The sequence below is a fragment of the Bos indicus genome, chromosome 1 (assembly GCF_029378745.1).
Source record: "Bos indicus isolate NIAB-ARS_2022 breed Sahiwal x Tharparkar chromosome 1, NIAB-ARS_B.indTharparkar_mat_pri_1.0, whole genome shotgun sequence".
In the NCBI taxonomy this organism is placed as follows: domain Eukaryota; kingdom Metazoa; phylum Chordata; class Mammalia; order Artiodactyla; family Bovidae; genus Bos; species Bos indicus.
The window spans coordinates 141,998,695-142,017,697 of NC_091760.1; the positions used below are offsets into that span (position 1 = coordinate 141,998,695).

General features: G+C 50.2%; 1 protein-coding gene across 1 annotated transcript in view; it reads left to right on the top strand.

Annotated features, from left to right (window-relative positions):
- Nucleotides 1-19,003, top strand: part of MX2 (MX dynamin like GTPase 2) — a 37,241-nt gene that overhangs the window by 941 nt on the left and 17,297 nt on the right. Inside the window, exons 2-8 of the mRNA XM_019962832.2 lie at nucleotides 5,370-5,556; nucleotides 5,661-5,969; nucleotides 6,789-6,981; nucleotides 9,058-9,189; nucleotides 12,590-12,744; nucleotides 14,093-14,231; nucleotides 16,441-16,639. Of these exons, the coding sequence (XP_019818391.1) occupies nucleotides 5,730-5,969; nucleotides 6,789-6,981; nucleotides 9,058-9,189; nucleotides 12,590-12,744; nucleotides 14,093-14,231; nucleotides 16,441-16,639 (1,058 nt within the window). The 5' untranslated portion in view covers nucleotides 5,370-5,556; nucleotides 5,661-5,729. The remainder of the gene's footprint in view (nucleotides 1-5,369; nucleotides 5,557-5,660; nucleotides 5,970-6,788; nucleotides 6,982-9,057; nucleotides 9,190-12,589; nucleotides 12,745-14,092; nucleotides 14,232-16,440; nucleotides 16,640-19,003) is intronic.

Sequence of the window (19,003 nt, forward strand, 5' to 3'; positions counted from 1 at the left end):
AGAGCGTCGGCTTCTGTTATGCTAATCAGGTGGTGTCAGGTCCCTGTGTTATGTTAATGAGATGGGAGCCGGTTACCTAGGTGAGCGGTCACGTGACAGAGGACTGGCACTTCCAGCCACTCCCTTCCTCCCGGAAGAGAAGCAGGGCAGGAGGTTGAGTTCAATCTCTGATGGTCAGTGATGAAATCACTCAGGTCTATGCAATGAAGCCGCCTGAAAACCCGAGTGTTTGGAGGGCTTCTGGAGCGCGCTGGAGATGCGGGAGAGCGGCGCTCGCCGACGGAGCGGAAGCTCCACCCTCGCCCGGCGCCTGCCATCTGGCTTTTTCCGAGCTGGGCTTCCCTGGCGGCTCAGCTAGTAAAGAATCCACCTGCAATGAGGGAGACCTGGGTTCGATCCCTGGGCTGAGACGATCCCCTGACGAAGGAAAAGGCCACCCACTCCAGTTTTCTGGCCTGGAGAATTCCGTGGACTGTATAGTCCATGGGGTCTCAAAGACTCGGACGTGACTGAGCGGCTTTCACTTTCACTTCTCCTGAGTTGTGTCTGTGTGCGTGCGATTTCACTCAGTCATGTCCGAATCTTTGTGATCCCACGGACTGTAGCTCAGCAGGCTGTCCATGGAGATTCTCTGGGCAAGAACACTAGAGTGAGTTGCCGTGCCCTCCTCCAGGGGATCTTCCCCACCCAGGGTTCCCACCCGTGTCTCTTTTGTCTCCTGCATTGCAGGCAGTTTCTGTAAAGAACTAGCGCCACCTGGGAAATCCTTTTATAATTAACCTGTGATCTAGTCAGTGAAAGGTTTCTGCTCTAGCAGATTATTCAAACCCAAGAGGGGCGGTGGGATGAGGTTGGGGGTGTCTTTGCTAGCAGTTTGCATCTGAAATGGGCAGTGTTGACTGGGGAAAAAATGCACATGAGATTTGTGAGTTAAGTTCTATTTGGGGCAAAATGAGGATGGTAGACTGGGAGACAGCGTTTTGGATAGCTCTGAGGAGCTGCAACAAACAGCTAGTGGGGAAGTCAGTAATATCTGATTTTAGTGAAGGGCGTACATGCAATCAAGCACGCATTTCGGCAGAAGCTCACAGCTAGTCATGAGGAGCAGATGTCACTATTACTGATTTTAGTGCTTTTCTAGATATGAGGAGATTCAAGAATTGTGCTCATAAAATCTTCTCCGGAAAATATCTATCTGAATACCTGTTCTGCCAGTTTTTCCCAGAGCACAGAGGGCCTTGTTCCTGATCTCCATCCTGAACTACTTTCAGGGGAGCTACTGCAGTGGCTCAGGATTTAATCCTTGTAGAGTTAGATGTGTGTGTGTGTATGTGTGTGTGTGTGTCTGTGTGTGTGCTCAGTCACTCAGTTGTGTCCAACTGTGACCCCATGGACTATAGCCCAACAGGTGCCTCTGTTCATGGGATTTCCCAGGCAAGAATACTGGAGTGGGATGCCATTTCCTTCTCCAGGGATCTTCCTGACCCAGGGATCAAACCCAAGTCTCCTGCATTGGCAGGCATATTCTTTGCCACTGTGCCGCCCGGGAAGCCTAGAGACAGATGACAAGTGCCCATTTGCAATTGGCAGCAGGATGGGGTGGGGGCAGGTGAGTAGGGTGCACCCCATCTGATAATAGTCTGCTGTCATCTCCCGGTAGATAGTGTCTGAATTGAGTCAACTGTTTGATGATATAGAATGACACACTTTGGAACTCGTATCAGAATTGAAGCCCCAAAGCCTGATCTCAGAGCTTCAGGATCCCTCTTGCTTGAGGCAGTAGTGGCCAAGAGGCCTCCTGACACTGTTTCTCGAGGGGCAAGGACACCTGCTTTCTAGCATTTGCTGATTCCCATTGTAGCATGAACTGGTGGATTATTACACCTTCAGAATTTTACTTAGAGACAGATATGATGCCAAGTCCACCCAGCAAAAAAGGCACTTGGGGGGAACAGATTAGGTATAAACCATGATGCTTTTGAACTGTGGGGCTGGAGAAGACTCTTGAGAGTCCCTTGAACAGCAAGGCGATTAAACCAGTCAATCCTAAAGGAAATCAACCCTGAATATTCATTGGAGGGACTGATACTGAAGCTGAAGTTCCAAAAATTTGGCCACCGATGTGAAGAGCCGACTCATTAGAAAAAACCCTGATGCTGGGAAAGGTTGAGGGCAGGAGGAGAAAGGGATGACAGGATGAGATGATTGGATGGCATCACCGATTCAATAGACATGAATTTGAGCAAGCTCCAGGAGACTGTGAAAGAGGGAGCCTGGCATGCTGCAGTCCATGGGGTTGCAGAGAGTCAGACACGACTGAGTGACTGAACAGCAATGGTGTGAGTGTCCTAGGGTTGTCATGGCACAGTATCCCAGACTAGAGGGCTTACAAAATGAAAATTTAGTCTCTCCCAGCCCTGGAGGCTGGAAGATTGAGATGGAGGCATTAGCAAATCCTCCTGAGATTCTGCATAGAGTCCATCCCTGTCTCTTCCAGCTTCTGCTCATTGCCAGCACTCCTTGGCACTACTGGGGGAAAATATCTGAGGATGCTGCCAGCAGGATGAAAACCAAAAAGCAGAGGCCTTTTCATGGGATCATACTTTCTCTAGACACTTGCTGAAGGGTCATGTATTTTGTAAGACGAGGAATTTCGTGGAGGAGACTGGCCCCATGGGAAACAATCAGATGCAGAACAGAGAAAAGGCTAAACCTCAGGGACTCAGAGAAATGAAGAATAGAAAGATGCAAAAGAGCTGTAAAAACCCAGATTTAGTTTTAGTCCCCAACCAGTGGGAGGGGCTGGCTGAGAGTCTTTTCCTCTAAAGCTAGCCACAGGGCATTTGAGGGCTGCGTGCCAGCAATTCCTGGCCCGGAAGTGCCCGCTTCATCCCCCAGCAGCCCCACACATCGGGAATTGGCTGACCATAGATTGGGGTTACCTGTAAGATTGGCCTTCCACCCAACACTCAGCTGAGCAGTCTTACTGCCCTTCATCCACAGGAGGGAACAGAGGTGCTGTCTTAGGATTTCAGCACCGAGATAAGGGTGCTCCCTCCACTGGACAGCCTTTGCAGGGCTCCCCCAGGAGCGGGGCCGAGCCTGGGGGGGTCTCCCTTTCCTTAGGGTCTCCAGGTCAGTGGGGCTGACTGCTCAGAAAAGTGCAGGTAGAAGACTTCTCCACCTCCTTCCAGCCCATACCCAAATGTCAGGTCTAGCCCCAGCCATGTCAGGAAAGGCCAGGGCACAGCCCGGAAAGAGCAAGGCAGAGAGGACCAGAGGGGCCAGCCCCCAATCCCAAAGAAAGGAGCCGCCCCTGGGCTGGGCTTTCTGAGCCCCCAGGAGACAAGTGTGCTTCTCCCCGTTCCCTGAGCTCATCCTGACCTCAGGACCTTTGCACTTGGACTTGCTCTGCCAGGAAGGTTCCTCCCCAGGTCCTCACATAATAGTTCCTCTCTTCATTCATTTCCTGTTTTCTGTAAACACGGACCCGCCCTCAAACAGCCCCTGCCTCCACCTCTGACACTGACCCCAGCATCTGTCACCCACGCCCTTTCGTCCAGACACTCCATCGTCACCTGGGGTTGCATTACTGCAGGCTTCTTCATTGATCGGCTTTCTTGTGTTTTTTTTTGGGGGGGGGGGGGGGTCCCCGTGACAGAATGTGTGTACCGGAGACAGGGACTTCATCTGGCTTGCTCACCACTGAATCCTCATGGCAGGAACCACCTCGCACATAGTTGGTCCTCGTATTAGTTTGCTCAGGCTGCTGTAACGAAGTGCCGCAGGGTAGATGGCTTAGACAACAGAAATTTATTTTCTCCCAGTCTGGAGGTCAGAAGTCCAAGACTAAGGTGTCAGCAGGGTTACTTTCTCCCGAGGCCGCCTGGGCATGGAGACGGCGGTCTCCCCGTGTCCTCATCCGCTCTTGCCTCTGTGTGTATTTGTCCTAATCTGTTTTTTCTAAGACGCCAGTGAGATTGGATTAGTGACCTTGTTTACCTCAATCACCTCTTTAAAGGGCATCTCTCCAGTATAGACATACACCGAGGTCCTAGGGGTTAGGGCTCTGACCTATGAACTTGGGGACACAATTCACCCTGCATCAGTCCTCAAAACACATCTGTTGAATGAATGAATAAGTGAATGAACCACCCGCACTTTTAAAGCTAGGCCAATGGCACACACAAGGCGATGAATGTGCAGATCCAGTTTGAGGGAAGGTAAAAAAACCTGGCCCAGCATTCAGAGGTGGCATCAAATAGGAAAAGGTAGGTTAGGACCAAATTCTTTAGGAACTTTGTTCTGAAAGAAAAAGACCCCAGAAGTTTTTAGAAAGCGCAGTGATAGGATGAGCCAGGGTTTAGACGGGAAAGGGCCACAGTGTGTGCAAGGGTGGAACCACTGTTGTGAGGAGGGGATGGATGGAGGGCTGGAAACGGGGCACACATGGATGCCCCAAGGGGCAGCTATGGGGTAGGCACCACCTCGAGACTCCAATCCTCCCCACTGGTTAGTGCCCTGGAGCTGGCCTGACAGATGCCCCCAACTCAGACACACAGGACATCTATTCTCTCCCGGTTCTCAGGCCAGAAATTCCAGGGTGAGGTGTCGGTAGAGTTAGTTCTTCCCAGAAGCTCTGAGGGAAACCCCTTTCAGGCTCCTCTCCCAGCTTCTGGGCCCCTGATCCCCTCGGGGGTCCCTGACGTGGGGCAGCGACCCTCCAGTCTCTGCCTCCGTTGCCCTACAGCCAAGGGGCTCTGAGTCTCAAACCCTCTCCGCCTGTCTCTTCTTGCATTTCGGGCCCACCGTCATCCCCAGATCTGCCTCAATTCCACTGCAAGTAGACTTTTCCAAATAAGGTCACAGTCACATATCCAGGTGGACTCGCATGGGAGGGAGCGAAGCCATCCAACTCACTGTCTCCACTCTGGCCCCAGTAGTGGGGTGGCTGGGGGCTGGGCATAGTGGGAAAATGTTCATGACCCAGAGTCCCTGGCCGGCCTCTGGGCCCTGACTCAGGCCAGTATCTAGACCTCTGCACTTTACCTTCTTGACCTGAAAAAGTGCATATTAGGCACTGACATGCAGGGTTGCTGTGAAAATAGCATCATAGGTTGCTGTGAAATGAGCATTTCAGAGCAGTGCTGGGTGAGGCCAGCTGTCTCTAGGCGGAAGACCACCTGATTATAGGTCCCACGGAGAAGTAAGAGACCCCAGAAACCTTTTCTCCCAGAATCTCCAGCAGCCTGACCCAGCCTGGGTGAGAAACAGCGATGGTGGGGCAGAGATTGGCTACCAAGGGACCCTGGAGGGGCTCCCTGTCATCTCTCCACGCCTTACTGCTTCCTCTTCGCCCTGAGCTGTAGGTGACAACGCGGAGCCCAGCAGAAGTGACAGCAGAACCTTCAGACTCTCCCGTGGAAGCGTAGAGTCCACTTGTCTCCAGGCCCACCAACGTCCCTTTTGTGTTCTGTGCCCGTTTGCTGCCATCAGCCCCGTCTGCAGACAGGCCTGAGCTGGGCTGCTGGTCTCCCCTGAGTCGGTGAGCAGCAGGTGAGTTGTAAGGGATTAGATGAGGCAGAGCTGGAAGAAATACAGCCCCCAGGAAGGTCTGCTGGGGGACCTCTGGGCCACATTCCCGTCTTGCGTCTTTGCAGAGCTTGCCGAGAGGACCAGAGGCACTGAGCCCCGAAGACCGCACACCCCAGCTCTCCGAGCAGACAGTCATGTCGATGTCCTTCAGGCCTTTGAAGTACAAGAGGCACACTCAGACTTCCACTCAGCACCACCCAAAGCAAGACATTTACTTCCATCAGCAGCCACCAGGGCCACCATTGGGGCAGACAATGAGTCCCCCACAATGGCAGGTGGAAGAGAGCAACCCAGACTTCCTTCCCAACAACTTCAATCAGCTGAATTTGGACCCTCAGCAGCCAGAAGCAAAAGGGGGCCAACAGATGTCAAAGGTAAGGTGAGAGGAGGGTGGGTCAGGAAGGGTGCATGCATGGGGAGGGCTGGGGGGATGTGGAGAGAAGTGTGTGTGTTAGTCACTCAGTCGTGTCCGACTCTTTGAGACCCCATGGACCGCAGCCCGCAAGGCTCCTCTGCCCATGGGATTCTCCAGGCAAGAGTACTGGGGTGGGTTGCCGTTTCCTCCCCCAGGGGATGGATCTTTACGACCCAGGGATGGAACCTGGGTCTCCTGCATTGCAGGCAGATTCTTTACCATCTGAAAGAAGGTGGAGGGGTTGGGGGGAAGTGGGGAATAAAACCTACCAGTCTAGTCCAGTCCCCATGGCACAGCTGGTGCCCTCCCCCTCCCCCAACCTTCTGGGCACTTCCAACAAGCCCCAGGGGCAGAAACAGTCTCTGGGGCACCATGACCTTCCTGGACATGGATCTGGGGCCTCCGTTCTCTGTGCTGGGGTCTCCTGCCTGGGAGCTTTCCCTCCAACTGTGACTGCCACAGTCATACTGCCAGCCACCCCCTACCCCAGCCCTGCAGGCCCGGGGTGGGCTTCTCCCCTCCCTCCAACTGGGAGTGCCTGCCCTCGCAGGGCCATCTCCCAACTCACACGGGCACCTCCACCTCCAGCCCACAGCAGTGGAAGCCAAGCCTCTGCAGGAACAAATGCAGAGGCCTTGCCTCTGGCACACCTGGGTCCGCCTCTCGCCCCTCCTGTCTCCAACCCCACATGAGCAGATTCACCAATTCAGTCGCAAATTCCAGAAAGCGATGGGAGTCCATCAAAGGCCAAGGCTGTGAGTCTGTCTGTCTCCTCCAGGGGCCGGAAAACAACCTGTACAGAAAGTATGAGGAGAAGGTGCGGCCCTGCATTGACCTCATCGACTCCCTGCGGGCCCTGGGCGTGGAGCAGGACCTGGCCCTGCCCGCCATTGCCGTTATCGGGGACCAGAGCTCCGGCAAGAGTTCCGTGCTGGAGGCTCTGTCGGGGGTTGCCCTCCCCAGGGGCAGCGGTAAGTACTGCTGGGGCAGCCTCCTGCAAGCCACAGAGCATCCCAGGACCAGTAGGCTCAGGAGAGGTCACGGGAAGCCCCCCTGGACCGGTGATGTGGGCAGGGGGCGGTGGGGGGGTGGACCTGGATGCTCCTGCTGCCCCTAGGTTCTGAGTCCTCTTTCACGTGGCAACAGTCATTGCTGGGCTTTGTATCAGTTGGTTTCTTTCTAGTCCTCTGCTGCTGCTAAGTCACTTCAGTCATGTCCGACTCTGTGCGACCTCATAGACAGCAGCCCACCAGGCTCCCCCATCCCTGGGATTCTCCAGGCAAGAACACTAGAGTGGGTTGCCATTTCCTTCTCCAATGCATGAAAGTGAAAAGTGAAAGTGAAGTCGCTCAGTCGTGTCTGACACTTAGCGACCCCATGGACTGCAGCCTTCTAGGCTCCTCCATCCATGGGATTTTCCAGACAAGAGTACTGGAGTGGGGTGCCATTGCCTTCTCTGTCTAGTCCTCTAAGACTCTAGAAACATTTCTATGTTAATTTGTTAGTTTCTGGTAACATGTAAAGTCTTTTTGAAGAATTTTCTCAAATTTGAGAAGCTACTAGCCAGGATCATGGTGTGATAAGACACAATGTTTCATTTTAAAAAAGAAATTTTTTTTTTGGTCACCGTCTCAAGGCATGTGGGCTTTCAGTTTCTCAACAAGGGGTCAAACCTGCACCCCCTGCATTGCGAGTGCAGAGTCTTAACCCCTGGACCACCAAGGACGTTCCTGCTTCCTTTCAAAAAAAAACAAAAGACAAAAAAATTTAAGCCTGTGTAGAATTAAGCATGGCAACCCACTCCAGTATTCTTGCCTGGAGAATCCCATGGACAGAGGAAACTGGCAGGCTACAGTCCATGGGGTCTCAGAGTCGGACAGAACTAACTAACACTACTACTACTATGATCGTCTGGGCTTCCCTGGTGGCTCAGTCGGTAAAGAATCTGCCTGCAGTGCAGGAGACCTGGGTTCAATCCCTGAGTTGGGAGGATCGCCTGGAGGAGGGCATGGCAACCCACCCCAGTATTCTTGCCTAGAGAATCCCATGGACAGAGGAGCCTGGCCGGCTACAGTCCATGGGGTCACAAAGAGTCAGACATGACTGAAGTGACTTAGTACACACACATTCAAGCACAGAATGAAAAAGCTGTCATACATTCTGACAATGAAAATAATTATAAAGGGGAAAAAAGGATGGACCTGGCACCCTAAAGTGGGTAGTTTCCCCTGTCCTGATTCCCTCTCATGCCCATCTTCTTCCAGCACTGCCCATCCGTCAAAAACAACAGGAACCCAGGGAGCCAGGGCTGCCTCCTGGGCACAGAGGAGGGTATGGGGGCTTCATGGACCCTGCACAGCCCTCAACAACCACCCAGACCAGGAGCCCCGGCCTGTGTGCCCTCCCAAGCATGGGCAGCCGGTCCTTTACTCCAGGGTCTCCTGTGAGAGCCCCATCAGCCCAACTCTGGTGTGTGATGGAGTCAGAGTGGACACCAGCAGCTCCTCCTCTCCACCCTGGGTTCAGCATTTCCAGGAGAAAAGCAACAGAGCAAAGCGTCTGGAGGCCGGTGTGGCCCTGGCAGTCTTTCGGGGCAGGCAGGAGCCCCTTACAGTAGTGCTTTGGGCTCCCTCCATGCCCGAGTGTCAGGGGCTGGGAGGGCTGGATGGGGTCAGGTAGATCTCACTGCTTCCCTCCCACTCCTACCCCAGTCCTGGCCCTTGGCTGCCACCTGGTCTGTGCCTGAGGCCTTCCTAGGGCCGGGGGTAATTAGTGGGGCTGGACTGAGTCCTCCCTAGAGAGGGATACAGAGTTCAGACAAGGCCTCTGAGGACACTGGGGAGGATAAGAGCAAAGGGTGGGGCTTCCCTGGTTGTCCAGTGGTTAGAACTCCATGCTCCCAGTTCAAGAGATGGGGGTTCGATCCCTGGTCAGGGAACCAAGATTCTACATGCCTTGTGGTGCAGTCAAAAAAGAAAAGAAAAGGGCACCTGTGAATACTTCTTTTTAAGGGAAACTTAGAGGCTGTTTGGGAAACTCTCTCTCAGGAATCATCACCCGGTGTCCGCTGGTGCTGAAACTGACAAAGCGGGAGTGTGAATGGACCGGGAAAATCACCTACCGCAACATTACGCAGCAGCTGCAAAATCCCTCCGAAGTGGAGTGGGAGATTCGGAGAGGTAGGGCCCTGCGGGCGTCTGCAAGTCGGCTCCTTCTCCCCCTGGGGTCATCAGCGGTCACCCAGGCCTCTCCAGCTCCACAGCGAGCACCGTCTCTTCTTTCCAGGCTTTCCCACGTGCCGGCCCTCTGCCTCTCACATGTCCCTCCTCCTTGCTACATAACCCTACCCTTTTGTGACTGTCAGTTTACCTGCCTCTCCTCTGGGAAGTGTCCCGGGCAGCACTCCTGCTTCAGCTACCCTGGTCAGTGCTGGGGACGTGTGTCCTGAGGTGCTGCTCTAACCTGAAGTGTCTGGTTGCCTGTGGCCGCATCCCTGTCCCCAAGCCCTGAGGTTTTCCCCAAGGCAAGCCCCGCTCACCCATCACTCCTAGAAGTACATCCAGCTCTTGAGATTAGCCTGAGGGAACCACCAAATGAGAAGGCTCAGTTGCTCCTGGAATGTCTTCCCAGGTGGCGCTAGCCGTAAAGAACCCCGCCTGCCAATGCAAGAGACATAAGAGACACAGGTTTGATCCCTGGGTGGGGGAAGATGCCCTGGAAGAGGGCATAGCAACCCCCTCTAGCCTTCTTGCCTGGAGAATCCCATGAACAGAGGAGCCTGGTGGGCTACAGTCCATAGGGTCACAAAGAGTCGGACATGACTGAAGTAGCACGCACACACGCTCCTGAAATCCACTTCCATACCCACTCAGAGGGGACCCTGGAGGTCATCCCCTCGCAGCCCTGCCTCCAAGGTCCCTGAGCCTGCCCACCCCTCCCCAAGGCATCTTCCCCTTCCTGCTCTCAAGCTGGGCTCAGCCAGACAGGCAAAAATTCCCTCTGATCATAACAAGAAACTCTGTGGCCATAGCTTCCATTCTAGGGAGATGGGCTTATGCCTCACTGAGCAGCAAACTGCATCTGAGGCTGGGGTTTTCACATGACTCCTTGGGCTCAGCTCCCTGAGAACCCTGTGTCTCCAGCTAGCTCACCAGAGGGATCACTCCCCAAATTGCAAGGTGCTGCCTCAATTCTAGATCCACCCCCAAAACAGGAACTTCCTGAGATCTTCACCTGGCAAGTTTCCTAGCTTCAAATGATAAAAGCTCTGCACTGCCATGCCTGCTACACCCATCCTGTCCACATGTGCCCAGCACATCCTTCAGCGTGGCTGAGATCTGCCCAGTCTCTCTAGCTGTGAGCTCTGTGGGCAGGTCTGGGAGGGTACGTTCTGTGAACGTGGATGAATGTTCTGTGTAAGGATGAGTAATAAGCATCTTTAGAACAGCATCTCTAAAGCATCTATAGCATCTGGGAACTCTGGTCCACTGCAAGTAGGAGTGTGAGTTGGTGCAACTACTTTGGAAAATTGACAAAATATCCACTAAGGCTGTGTGCACACCCCATGACACCTCAAAACTCTAATCCTGAGTATCAGTTCAGTTCAGTTGCTCAGTCATTTCCAACTCTTTGCGACCCCATGAACTGCAGCACGCCAGGCCTCCTTGTCCATCACCAACTCCCAGAGTTTACCCAAACTTATGTCCATTGAGTCAGTGATGCCATCCAACCATCTCATCCTCTGTCGTCCCCGTCTCCTCCTGCCCTCAACCTTTCCCAGCATCAGGGTCTTTTCAAATGAGTCAGCTCCTCACATCAGGTGGCCAAAGGATTTCAGTTTCAGCTTCAACATTAGTCCTTCCAATGAACACCCAGGACTGATCTCCTTTAGGATGGACTGGTTGGATCTCCTTGCAGTCTCCAAGGAACTCTTGAGAGTTTTCTCCAACACCGCAGTTCAAAAGCATCAATTCTTCGGCTCTCAGCTTTCTTTATCCCAAGTATACCCCAGCCAAAATGTGCACACAAAGTCGCTTCTAGAATCTCTATAGCAGCACTATTATGATACCCGGATGGCGATGGTGGTAAAAGAATCTGCCTGCCAATGCAGGAGACATAATAGATTCAGTTCCTGGGTCGGGAAGATCCTTTGGAGGAGGGCACAGCAACGCACTCCAGCACTCTTGCCTGGAAAAGCCCATGGACAGAGGAGCCTGGCAGACTCCAGTCCATAGAATCGCAAAGAGTCAGACATGACTGAGTGACTTAGCAAGCAAGCAACTATGATTACCCATCCCCCACCCCCCAGCCCCAACCCCCCCACACCCCACAGACTGGATCAAGACACAGAATGGCAATGAAAAGGAACAGCCCTCAGCCACAAGCACCAGTATAAGGTAATCACACAAACGAAATGTTGAGCTGAGGAAGCAGGACCAAGAGAGGGCTTCCCCAAGTGGCTCAGCAGTGAAGAATCCACCTGTGATGCAGGAGCCACAGGAGACTCGGGTTTGATCCCTGGGTCGGAAAGATCCCCTGGAGGAGGGCATGGCAACCCACTCCAGTAGTCTTGCCTGGAGAATCTCATAGATAGAGGAGGCTTTCGAGGTACAGTCTATGAGGTCGCAAAGAGTCAGACATGACTGGCTTAGCATACATGCACACATGCATGATACCAAGAGAAGACATAGTTTATGATTCCTTTTATAATTAGGTGGGACCACAGGAAAATGCTCGTCTTGTAGGTCAAAAGTGATTATCCATCAGCAAATTCACTTAGCTCAACCAAGTATAAAGTACAAAAATGGGCAAAAGAGTAGATGCTGGTAAAGCTTAAGATAAGTGCTACTTTACCTGAGGGCTAGTGATCCACAGGGAGAGAGGGGCTTTAGCAGGGTAGGGGGCGCTGACCATGTTCTGTTTCTTGATATGTGTTTCTGTGACACCAATGGGTCCCGCCTGTGAAACTCACGAAGTCACAGGTTTAAGACAAAGGGTACTTTCCTGTATGTATGTTTCACTTCAATACAGAGTTACAAAATCATAGCTTAAGTAGTGACTGGGCTGCTGCTGCTAAGTCGCTTCAGTCGTGTCCGACTCTGTGCGACCCAATGGACAGCAGCCCACCAGGCTCCCCCGTCCCTGGGATTCTCCAGGCAAGAACACTGGAGTGGGTTGCCATTTTCTTCTCCAATGCATGAAAGTGAAAAGTGAAAGTGAAGTCGCTCAGTCGTGTCCGACCCTCAGCGACCCCATGGACTGCAGCCTACCAGGCTCCTCCCTCCATGGGATTCTCCAGGCAAGAGTACTGGAGTGGGGTGCATTGATAGCTAAAACAGGAAACATTTACAAAGTAGCCTGGTTGCCATCATTCTCCCACCTCCTAATCTCTAAAGAATTAGGCAATTCATCAGGGCTGTGCTTAAATTGCCTCCCTGTTTCTCACCTTAGGACTGTCCCCAGATACAGGTGAAACACATAAATAGGTGAGGAACATAAATCTGCCCACAGATTCCACTGCTTTTGCTTGGTTGGGTTCTTCATCTGGACTCAGGGTTTCTCCTCTCTTGGTCTCCACAGCCCAGAACATCATAGCTGGGAATGGACTTGGCATCAGCCATGAGCTCATTAATCTGGAGATCACCTCCCCTGAGGTCCCAGATCTGACCCTCATTGACCTTCCTGGCATCACCAGGGTGGCTGTGGAAAACCAGCCACAAGACATTGGACTGCAGGTGAGCCTCTCTGCGACTTGGGAGTGGGCCCCACGCTCAGCAGGGGGCACTTCTGAGGTCTCTGCCGGCAGCCCCCAGGGCTCTGGTGCACCTTCCCAGCCTGCTCTCAGTAGTTGAGGAAGAGACTGAAGAGGACAGTCTAGGGCTAGGGCCTCATACTTGGGGTCTGACAAGGGCCCAGCAGCCATGGAAACAGGCAAAGCTGACTCTGTAGGCCTGGAGGTGTATAACGCACACCCTGCCCAATGCTGTCCTGCGGAAATATGGATCCAGTGTTACCACTATCCTAATACTTAAAAGAAATCAGACATTGGATTTTTACATGGGATCTGCCAATTTTAGCCACAAGTTTTTTAAGTAATTCTACGTAAGTCAATCAGGACACAGATTGTGGTCTCTGGCTGGGGACAAGAAGGCTGGTACAGTGGAGGCATGAGAACCGCAGAGCAGTTCTGACCGATACAAACCAACAGCTGCTGAGCCTGGGGCTTCTTTACCAAAGACCTTCCCACTTAAGGTTGCCTGAGAACATAGTCATCACAGGGATGCCAGAATCACACCTGATCTCTGGCTGGGTCTACCCTGAGACCAGCCTTGTCAAGCCTTGCTAAGCCAGCTCACATGGAGGCCAAGGAGGCAAGGACAGTCTCAGAAGCAGGGTTGCTGTCCAGGGTGTAAAGAGACGGGGTGGAGGAGAGGGAGAAGATGAGATCCTCTTCCCCTGGGACTGAGGTCACAGATGCCCTCTTGCCTTTTCCGAAGCGGGGGAGTACACTGACAGTGTTGGGAACCCAATTACAGCCCAACTAAGACCATGGCAGTCCCTCTTGGATGGGTCTCTGCTGGCCCCACTGTCTTAGGCACTTGATTACTCTTTCTTCCTCAACATCCAGATCACCATTCTCTGTCTCTGGGAGCCTTGTAATTAGGTCATTCCCCTTCCTGAATTAAGGGACTAATTCCACACTTCTTACCCTGCTTCACTCAGTAAATGGGTGGGATTTCCCAGGGCATGACAAAAATGCTTGCCTGGGGTCAGAGCATGCCTCTTCCTCCTGCTGTCAGCTCAGAAGCATCCCAGGGAAGATCTGTCGAGGAAGGAGGGGTCTCATCTGACCACGGGAATCAGGGAGCCTTTGGGAAAGAAGAAATACCAGTGATGAGCTCTGGAGGATAAGCAGGACATCAACAGAGAGCTCAATGGGGGCAGGTGGTCAGACATTCTAGAGGAAGGGTATAGGCTAAGCCAAAGCTCAGAAGTGTGAAAACTGGGTGGTGCTCTGGGATGACCAGCTGTGCTCTTGGGTGACCAGAGATGTGCTCTTCCTTTGTGACTCCCTGGCATCAGATCAAGGCACTCATCAAAAAGTACATCCAGAGGCAGGAGACCATCAACTTGGTGGTAGTCCCCTGCAACGTGGACATCGCCACCACAGAGGCGCTGAGCATGGCCCAGGAGGTGGACCCCGATGGAGACAGGACCATCGGTAAGAAGAAAGCACCAAGCTTCTTAGAGGACAGGAAGCCGGGGGAGACCCCTCAGATATTTGGAAGGTCCTGGATGTAATAGCTCTGTTAGAGGTGCCCACATCCTGCATCAGATACAAACTCTGTTCCCAGGGAAACTCTGTGGGCTCAGGGTGCAGTTGAACACAGCAGACGGGTCACCCTCACTCATGGTCAGGGCTAGATGTATGGCCAATATTTGGGGGTTCTTTGCCCTCCTTCCTATTGTCCCTTATTTGCATTCTCAACCCATTCTGGATCGGGGAGGAGAAATGCCTTATTTTCTCTCCCACAATGGTCCAGAAAGGAGGAAATGACTGGCCCATCAACTCTGCAAGTCCACAGGAAAAATTCTTGTGAGTCTTTGGTTCATGGAAAAGATCCTGCCAGGGCGTGTATGAACGTATTCCGGGAATACACTTACAGGTTTACACTGCAGCACAGGTGTCTACAGAGTTTATATTCAAGTAGAACTCCTCCTTGGGGAGATGGGTGCTCTTAAATTCCTTTTTAAAAAATGTCCCCCACAGAAGGCATTATAGGGGATTTGGTTTAAGAGCACAGATTGCCTGTGTTTCAATCCTTGCTCTACAACTTACTGGCTACATATCCTTGGGCAAATGAGAGCTGCTATTTTTAAAATTCTAATAATATTACTGAATATCACTTCTCCCCAGTCACTTCACTTACCCATTGAGCTTACTTTCCTGAAAACGTGCCAGTCATTTTCTTTGACTAAATGGATACCCAGTATATTACTGCCTTTTCCACTTTTTTTCCAACAAATGCCCAGGTTTCCAATAAGGATAAAAATAACAGTAGGGGAATACAACTCAAGTTTAATGTGTTATTATATGTCAGACTAGACTTGTACCCTGTTACCTGCTGACTTCTCCAGGCATCTAGAATACATTGAACCAGAGAGAAAACTCAGGTTTGGGGTCATCCACCATTATGCAATCATAAGTCATTAGGGATGTCTCATTAAGGACCACAGAAGACAGTTTCATCTGTTAAGTAGATAGATCTATTTGGATATCCATCTCTTTATAGAAATTGAGTAATACTTCTTACTAGGAGTTTTCTATTCTTCTCATGGGGCTTCCCAGGTGGCTCAGTGGTCAAAAAAAAAAAAAAAATCTGCCTGCCAATGCAGAAGACACAAGAGACATGGGTTTGATCCCTGGGTAGGGAAGATTCCCTGAAGAAGGGAATAGCTACCCACTCCAGCATTCATTAGCCACAAACTCTGATAATCTGTAAGCTTTCACTAAATAATAAGTATTATTGTTGTAAATTCAGTTAAGTACTATACACAAAGAGTATACACAATAAGGCCTTAGTATATTCCAAACAGCCTTATAACAGTGTGCAAATTTTCCATGCATTCAAGGTTAAGTATAGAAATAGAGAAAAGTATGCTAAATTTAAAAAAAGAAATGGAATATACACTCAAGTACACAGCAGCCAAAAGGTGGAAGCAAACCAAGCATCCACCAAGATCACAGTCGCTTGGAATTCAAAGCCTTCAGTCCAGTGTGAGCGAGAGGAGTAAGGGCAGGAGAGTGGGAGAGGAAGGCAGGGAGGATCTCAAAGGAGGTACCACTAGAGGGGCAGAGTGAGTCTGTGACAGGAGACCCTAGAGAGTCACAGACCCTCCTTACAGTAGGGAGTGATGTGCTTTTGGAGACATGGTGATGGAGTGAGTTGGTTCTGATGATGCCTGCTGCCTTAGTGTTGGGGACTCAGAGGGCACCCAAGAGACATTTGTTAAATAAATTACACAAGGCAATTAATGAGTTGAGTGACTGGATGAGCAAATAAAAATACAAGTGATAGGAATGAAATGGAATGAAAGAATGAGCTGAGAGGCACTGGGCAGAAAAGACTCTTGGTCGTATCAATCTTGATAAAGAAGAAGAAAGTTGGAGGCATCATAATTCCTGATGTTAAGTATATTACAAAGCGACTGCGATTAAAGCAGTATGGTGCTAGCAAAAAGAATAGCAAGCCCAGAAATAAATCCATGTCTGTATAGTTAGCTGATTTGGGGCACAAGTGGTAAGAATATACAATGGGAAAATGATAATCTGCTGGTCTTGGCCAAAAAAGACCCCATAGCCTAGCAGTGTTCAATATATTTGAAGAGAAAATTGACCTTTCCACTGCCCTCCTCTAATCATCTCACAGGGATCCTGACCAAACCAGACCTGGTGGACAAGGGCACCGAGAAAGGTGTCCTGAAGGTCATGCAGAACCTCACCTATCATCTCAAGAAGGGCTATATGATCGTGAAGTGCCGGGGCCAGCAGGATATCACCAACAAGCTGAGCTTGGCAGAGGCAACCAGGAAAGAAACGATGTTCTTTGAGACGCATCCGTATTTCAGGTAAGATTCTTTACGACAGCCTTGGACTCGATGGAAACCAGCCCTGCCTACCAGAATTGGCCAAGATGATTACCATATTTAAAAATTATACAATTAACATCAGTTCAGTTCAGTCACTCAGTCATGTCCAGCTTTTTTACTCTTTGTGATCCCATGGACTGCAGCATGCCAGGCCTCCCTATCCATCAATAACTCCTGGAGTTTACTCAAACTCATGTCCATTGAGTTACTGATGCCATCCAACCATCTCATCCTCTGTCGACCCTTTCTCCTCCTGCCTTCAATGTTTCCCAGCATCAGGATCTTTTCAAATGAGTCAGCTCTTCATATCAGATGGCCAAAGTATTGGAGTTTCAGCTTCAGCATCAGTCCTTCCAATAAACATCCAGGACTGATTTCCTTTAGGATGGACTGGTTGGATCTCCTTGCAGTCCAAGGGACTCTCAAGAGTCTTCTCCAACACCACAGTTCAAAAGCATCAATTCTTCAGCACTCAGCTTTCTTTATGGTCCAACTCTCACATCCATACATGACCTATTGGAAAAACGACAGCTTTGACTAGATGTATCTTTGTCGGCAAAGTATTGTCTCTGCTTTTTATTATGTTGTCTAGGTTAGTCATAACTTTTCTTCCAAGGAGCAAGCATCTTTTAATTTCATGGCTGTAGTCACCATCTGCAGTGATTTTGGAGCCCCCAAAATTAAAGTCTGTCACTATTTCCACTGTTTCCCCATCTATTTGCCATGGAGTGATGAGACTGGATGCCATGATTTTAGTTTTCTGAATGTTGAGCATTAAGCCAACTTTTTCAGTCTCTTCTTTCACTTTCATCAGGAGGCTCTTTAGTTCTTCTTCGCTTCCTGCCATAAGAATGGTGTCATCTGCATATTTAAGGTTATTGATATTTCTCCTGGCAAACCTGATTCCAGCCTGTGCTTCATCCAGCCCAGCATTTCTCATGATGTACTCTGCATATAAGTTAAATAAGCATGGTGACAATATACAGCCTTTTCCTAATTGGAACCAGTCTGTTGGTCCATGTCCAGTTCTAACTGTTGCTTCCTGACCTGCATACAGGTTTCTCAAGAGACAGATCAGGTGGTCTGGTATTCTCATCTCTTTCAGAATGTTCCAGTTTGTTGTGATCCACACAGTCAAAGGTTTTGGCATAGTCAATAAAGCAGAAATAGATGTTTTTCTGGAACTCTCTTGCTTTTTCCATGATCCAACGGATGTTGGCAATTTGATCTCTAGTTCCTCTGCCTTTTCTAAAACCAGTTTGAACATCTGTAAGTTCACAGTTCACATACTGTTGAAGCCTGGCTTGGTGAATTTTGAGCATTACTTTACAAGCATGTGAGATGAGTGCAATTGTGTGGTAGTTTCAGCATTCTTTGGGATTGGAATGAAAACTGACCTTTTCCAGTCCTGTGGCCACTGCTGAGTTTTCCAAATTTGCTGGCATATTGAGTGCAGCACTTTCACAGCATCATCTTTCAGGATTTGAAATAGCTCAACTGGAATTCCATCACCTCCACTAGCTTTGTTTGTAGTGATGCTTCCTAAGGCCCACTTGACTTCACATTCTAGGATGTCTGGCTCTAGGTTAGTGATCACCCCATCATGATTATCTGGGTCATGAAAATCTTTTTTGTATAGTTCTTCTGTGTATTCTTGCCACCTCTTCATAATATCTTCTGCTTCTGTTAGGTCCATACCATTTCTGTCCTTCATTGAGCCCATCTTTGCATGAAATGTTCCCTTGGTATCTCTAATTTTCTTGAAGAGATCTCTAGTCTTTCCCATTCTATTGCTTTCCTCTATTTCTTTGCACAGATCACCAAGGAAGGCTTTCTTACCTCTCCTTGCTCTTCTTTGGAACTCTGCCTTCAGATGGGTATAACTTTGCTTTTGTCCTTTGTTTTTCGCTTCTCTTCTTTTCACAGCTATTTGTAAGGCCTCCTCAAACAGCCATTTTGCTTTTTTGCATTTCTTTTTCTTGGGGATGGTCTTGATCCCCGTTTGCTATCATGAACCTCCATCCATAGTTCTTCAGGCACTCTATCAGATCTAGTCCCTTGAGTCTATTTCTCACTTCTACTGTATAATCGTAAGGGATTTGATTTAGGTCATATCTGAATGGTCTGGTGGTTTTCCCTACTTTCTTCAATTTCAGTCTGAATTTGGCAATAAGGAGTTCATGATCTGAGCCACAGTCAGCTCCCAGTCTTGTTTTTGCTGACTGTATAGAGCTTCTCCACCATTGGTTGCAAAGAATATAATCAGTCTGATTTTAGTGTTAACCATCTGGTGATGTCCATGTGTAGAGTCTTCTCTTGTGTTGTTGAAAGAAGGTGTTTGCT